The sequence below is a fragment of the Sesamum indicum genome, linkage group LG9 (genome assembly GCF_026168435.1).
Source record: "Sesamum indicum cultivar Baizhima isolate 11 linkage group LG9, ASM2616843v1, whole genome shotgun sequence".
Lineage (NCBI taxonomy): Eukaryota > Viridiplantae > Streptophyta > Magnoliopsida > Lamiales > Pedaliaceae > Sesamum > Sesamum indicum.
In genome coordinates, this window is record NC_142665.1 from 6,015,431 (window position 1) to 6,022,045 (window position 6,615).

Here is a 6,615-nt window from a genome sequence, read left to right on the forward strand (position 1 = left end):
GCAGATAAGTTAGGATATATGCATATATATGTATAGGAAATGGAAAGAAAATGACTTGTAAGATAATCATGATTTTCGAGATAATTTGGTGATATTTACAATGATATTATTATGTGTTGAGATAATCATTTCTTTTGTAGTAATTCTGTGACACCTTATATTTATTATGTTAAATGTTATGTATTATTTTTAATAAACTAATTTATTATAATCTATATCGTCTATTTTTTTCATATGTTTCTTGGGAATTATTTTGAAAGAGTTTATTTGAGCTAATTTAGAAAAAAAAATTATATGAAATTTAATTAATTAGTTCTAAGAATTAGAAAGTCTTAGATCAACTAGAAAATAAAGTTTAATATTTTCTTAATTGTTAAAGTATTTCCAACACATTATTCAATATGTCTATTTAATTTAATATTTAATTGAGTTAGGCCTCATTATTATAATGATTTAACTTTTCATTTTATAAAATTTTATAAGTATTTGGTTGATACATTTTATATATTTATGTAGCCTATATATATATAGCTGATTTTATTATGCTAATCACCGGTTTTATTAAGTTAATGAAATTTTTTATAACGATGAAATTCTTTACAACTATTTAAAGTCCGATCGTCTTTCTTTGCTTGACATATAGAGAATTCACGTTCCAAAGATTTTATTTTGTATGAGTTATGGGAATGTATTTTATATGAGATGTATCAATTTTGAAGTTGTTAGTCGAATTTTATCATGAAATTATAATCAACCGTCAAGACATGTATGTATAGAAATAATTAGTGACTTTCCATCGATGCATTATTTTGATTTCTCAAGATTTATTTTGAACTTTACATTATTATTTCATTATCTTATATTGTATAACGATTTATTAATTTGATGATATTTATTTTAAAATAAGTAAAAATACAAGTCCCGACGCATTACCCTAGTGGGCCAAAAGAAACATTATCCTTGTAGATGATATATATCTTATTGTAATCACCAACTTATAATAAAGAAATATTAATTCCTTTATCAATTGTAGGTCCCAAAGCAGCAAATAATTACTTCCAAATGCCAACATCATTAGCAAAAACACATTCAATACGTCTTATCCATAAATGTATGTGTATATATATGTATATATTTATATGGTGTAACTAAAGACAAACTATTTTTTTTTAAATATTATTATGAGTTTGAATGTCTAAAAACCACATAATTTGTCATTTTACGTGAACTTACATTAATTGGAGATGACCATCTTATAATATTTGATCCATAAAAAATAGGTAATTTTTTATCAAAAAATGATTTCAGTCATATTGTGGACACAGTACACACAGAAGAATGTAATTACATAATACAACATTTACTGTAATTAAATAATACAAAATTCAAGGAAAATCGTTTTTGAGTCCCGTTAAAAAGGCTATTTTTCGTTTTTGGTATCATTAGTGTGGATGTCGCTTTTGGTACCATAAAACACAAAAACATCTTCTGATTCCAAGTTAACGGCAGAAGCCATGTGCCTCACATGTGGCCATTAACAATGTTAACTCTTATTGGCTCACGTGACTTTGACTGATTTTGACTTTAAAAGCCCTTTGTAATGGTACCAAAAAAATTTAAAAAACGTGTTTTTTTGGTACCATTAAAAGAAAAAAATATTTTGACCAACTTTGGCCACAAACTATAAGATTTTTTTTATTTTTTAACAAAATGAAAATGTTAGGAAAATTTTATTTTAATATATATAATATTTCAGATAATTTCTAGGAACTATTTTTACTATTTTTGAAATTAAATTATTATTTGGTCTAAAAATATATTAGTATTTGAGCACAAACTATGAAAAGTAAAATTTATTTTTTGAATAAAAGTATTAGATTATTTTTTTATTAAATAATAAATTAATTTTTAAATTATAATTATTTACATTCAAGATAAATTATAGAAATAAAATAATTATAAATTTATAACAATTTAATTATATATATTAAAATAATTTTTTTCTAAAATTTTATAAAAAATAAAAAAAAATCTTATAATTTGTGGCCAAAATTAGTCAAAATAATTTATTTTTAATGGTACTAAAAAATATGTCTTTTTTTTTTATTTTTTTGATATCATTAAACAAGATCTTTAAAGTCAGAATCAGTCAAAGTTACATGAGCTAATAGGAGTTAACAACCACTTGCGAGACACATGACCTCTGCCGTTAACATGAGACCAAAAAACGTATTTTTATATTTTATAATACTAAAAGCGATACTCACAATGATTGTGGTACCAAAAATAAAAATAACATTTTTTAATAGGATAAAAAAGGATTTTGTCCCAAAAAAATTCACATGACTCTGAAAAATTCTCCTAGGTCCACGATTACTCAAAATTATTTTATGCTGAAATAGTTTCGTGCAAGTTATAAAAACGTCGTGCATACTACGTACTTACAGCAAGACTCTAGTGGAACATTCTGAAATTACAATTTAATCCATAATTGATTTCTATTATATAGTTTGATTCAAAGTTGCTAGGTTCGGATGTAATTCAAAATTCCAACCTTGAAATAATTTGAATAAAACTTGAACAAATAAAAATTTAAGACTTGGCAAAGAATCCTGAAAATTCCACTGTTATTATGTGACATTTGGATTTATCCAACTCTTGAAACAACAAAATTATCAAAAGAAGAAAGCATATGTAGGACATATTTAGTCGACAAGTGGATAGTATAGGTGCAGAATAATTGATAATCACTGTGAGAGAGAGAGAGAGAGAGGGGGGGAAATCACAAGTCTTTTTCACATGTGGCTGTGATGGTTAAATTTGAGGCAGATCCACATCCATATCCACCCACTATGATTCAAATTTGACTATAGTAATTAATTACATTATTCTAGAAATTATATATACGTATATATAAATATATCCACTCCACCTGTACTGATATGTAATAAAAAAAAAAGTTGGAAGAATATGTTTATCCTGACATCATCATCATTCTCCAAACAAATGCCAAATGCACAGTCTCCACGTAATCTGGAGGACAAGTGACAGATTTGTCTACTTTCCCTTATAATCAATCATTTATCTCATGTTTGTATTTTCTATATTATCTTATATATATAATTTGTACAGCACGACTACTACGTTAGTTATATATAAAACGATTTCATCTTTTTAGAAGGTCATTATTGGAAATTTATTCATTATGATGAGCCTAAAAAATAATCTAATAAATTATTACAGAATAATGGGTAGCAAAAAATCTTTAAAACAGGCCAAAATTACAAAGTAAATATTACAAGAATATTAACCAATACTACGGATCTTATAATAATAGAAATAATAGCAAATGTTTTGATAGAATAATGTTAGGGAATAATCAAGAATAGAAGATAATGGCTCAGGGAGCCAGATTTGGTAGGAATAGCCTACAATCACACACCGGTTGCTAAATTCAAAACAACCACCAAGACTTCAACTATTCAAATAACCACCAAGGCCCTTGTAGATCCAAAATCAAAACCACCTTAAACGATTCACAAAGGACCACTCACAAAAATCACTGGAAAAAAAAAATCACACAGATTTTTCACTTATGAAAAAGTTTTGTAAACTTTTTAATAAGAGCAAAAGAAGTGGGAAGAATAAGTTTCTCAATTTTTGGAGAGAGAGAGAGAGAGAGAGAGAGAGGAAGAATCGACAGAGGAGAAACGACGATTTGGGAGAAGAGAGGAGGGTGGCGCTGGTTTGCTCAAGAGAGGTGTGGGAGTCGAGGAGATGAGAGTCAACAATTAGGGTTATGTTTCTTTTATTTTGCAGAGGGTGAGAGAGAGAAATATCAAGAGAAAATCAGGTCAGGTAATGAACCGAGTAGTTGAGAGTGGGCTGAGCCAATAAGAATGGGCCAAGGCATCAAGAAATTGGGCAAGCACCCAAGGTGTGCGCTTAGGTGCTATGGGCTTGAACCTACCAATTTTGATCATGGGCCATAATTTCTCAACAACCGTAAGTATTAAAATTTGAAATCTTAACATTGCATTTGTATGAAAGATTTTAAATTGCAAATTTTAAATTTTTTGAATATGTTTGGGTAATTCAAAATTAAATTTTTTTAAAATTTGTTCCTTCAAATTTTTGAATTGTAGTTTATAGAATATTGATAAGTTTTAAATTTTTTTAAAATTGAGTCATTTGATTTTTTTTTTTCTATATGCTTTTCTCAAATTCAAATCCATAAAATTAAATGCATTCTAAGAGAGGTTCAGCCAAAATCAGAACACTTATTTAAACTATGAAATTCCGTCTAAAAACAGTGAAAAAGAATGAAATGACAGCTGTGGGATTTGAACCCACGCCCTTTCGGACCAGAGCCTAAATCTGGCGCCTTAGACCACTCGGCCAAACTGTCGGATGAACATGTGCTTTCTCTTAAAGTATGATGACCTAGAAACAATGGAGTGACAAATTGACCCAAAATATACAAGGGCTCTCCTCAATTCTCTTAAAAACAATTCTAATCCAAATTAGGAAACAACCAAATCAATTATATAATAAATATGATATATTTATTATATAATTATCACATTTTGAAATTATATATTAAGTATATAATAAATATATTATACTTATTATATAATTAATTTAAATTTAATCTTATAATTTTCGACTCTGTCAACAAAAATAGAACAAGGCCGTGCACTTAAACGTCAATTATCTTTTAGGTACAGAACATCGTAATTAACAAAAAGCACAAAGGCATAATACAAAATACATAAAAGCAAAGAGAACCATAGAAGCTTCACTTCAATTTCTCTGATCAGTAATCACTTCCGGGCAGTGCCTCGTGGGAGTGGCTGATGAAGAACACTTCATAGACAACGCCGGCGAGCGCACCTCCGATAAGAGGCCCCGCCCAGTAGACCCAGTGGTGGGTCCAGGTGAAGCTCACCAAAGCAGGGCCGAATGACACTGCCGGGTTCATTGAAGCTCCGGTGAAGGCGCCGCCGGCGAGAATGTTGGCTCCGACGATAAAACCAATAGCAATGGGTGCGATGGTGCCCAGGTCACCCTTCTTCGGGTCGACGGCGGTGGCGTAGACCGTGTAAACGAGGCCGAAAGTCATCACGATCTCGAACACGAAGGCGCTCCAGACTGATACGCCCGACAGGGAAAATGCTGGTGTTTCCTGTGTAATCATTCTCTTTAATTAATGTTTTGCACAACACGCATTGTATTGATTAACATAATTATTCTTAAATATCTATTTAACTATTATTGTAATTATAATATGATTTATTTTACAAATATATATTGCATAAAAAATAAAATATATTATAAATATTATTGAAAACAAGTTTTAAAGATATCCCATTATCCAGTGTAGGATTAGGAGAAAAGTCGAGACCTCGCACATACCCAACTGTATCTAGAAAATTAAGACCATCCCTATATCCCAACCCATTTACTTAGCTACGAACTAGCCTCGAGGCCAAGAGCCAAGGCCCCACTTTACCCGACCCAACTACTAAACCCTAATAATCTCGGTCTTTCCCACTAGATTATAAGATAAATTTTGGATGGATATATAAAATTTAATATAATTATAAATTTTATTTATTATTTAAATATATATTCTTAGAATTAATAGATATCTATGGAATACAACCTAACAATGTAGAATAACTGATCTGACGAGAGTATTTCTAAGTTTTTAACAATCACAAAATAATTATAATTATGACAAACGAAGAGCTTAAATAGATTAGCCTAGATTATAGATAAAACAAGATATATTTCATTTGACTTTTTTAATAAAAAAATAAGTCTTATATTCTTAGGTAAATTAATACTTTAGTACTTGCATTATAATTAAAAGAAAATAAATATTTAACATAGATAATAAATTATAGTTAGGTGCGATTTGAAATATTTAACAATGTCCAACTGCTGTTTTCTGGGTTTTTTCTTTTCTTTTTGTTTTTTGAGGGGATGTGGGTTTTTTTTTTTTTTTTCTTTTTTCTAAGAAAACTTGGAACTCCAACACAATCATGATGGATCAAGCACAAGTGCATGAAGAGGCAAATTGAAGGTTTCTGGCTATGGAAACTTACCAGGCCTCCAGTGGTGAAAGTGAGAAGAAGGCAAGCGACGACGGAGCCAAGCAGCTGAGCGATGATGTACAGAATACCACGGAAGAGAGTGATGTTTCCACCAACGAACAACCCAAATGTGACGGCCGGGTTCACGTGGCCGCCGGAGATGTTAGCAGCGATAGCAACCGCCACGAACAGGCCGAAAGCATGGGCAACCGCCGCCACTATGAGGCCCTCCGGTGAGTTGGGAGCATTCCCTGTAATCTTGTTGTAGGCCATGCCGGAACCAGACCCGGCGAAGACGAAGACCAGGGTACTGATAAACTCAGCCACCGCCGCCTTCACGGCGCCGGGCTGCCGGAACTCCTCGGTGTTGCCGATGGCGACGCGGCGGAGGGGGACGTTGAAGTACTCGTTGGGGCCCGGCATGGTTGGAGAATCAAGAACGTCACTGTGGGGACCTAAATGACAATTCCAACTTTTCTGAGGGCTGGTGAGTGTAATTAGAAAGTGTGAAAAGTGA

At 31.3% G+C, this 6,615-nt stretch overlaps 1 protein-coding gene and 1 non-coding gene across 2 annotated transcripts; both read right to left on the reverse strand.

Annotated features, from left to right (window-relative positions):
- Positions 1-4,328: 4,328 nt before the first annotated feature.
- TRNAL-UAG (transfer RNA leucine (anticodon UAG)) lies at positions 4,329-4,408 on the reverse strand. The gene has a single exon. It is a non-coding gene; the product is annotated as a tRNA-Leu (tRNA).
- Positions 4,409-4,677: 269 nt separating this feature from the next.
- Positions 4,678-6,615, reverse strand: LOC105170758 (aquaporin TIP1-1). Its single transcript, XM_011091663.3, has 2 exons — positions 6,111-6,615; positions 4,678-5,185 (listed from the first exon to the last, which is right to left on the reverse strand). The coding sequence occupies exons 1-2, from the start codon at positions 6,519-6,521 to the stop codon at positions 4,817-4,819; spliced, it is 780 nt and encodes a 259-aa protein (XP_011089965.1). The 5' UTR covers positions 6,522-6,615; the 3' UTR covers positions 4,678-4,816.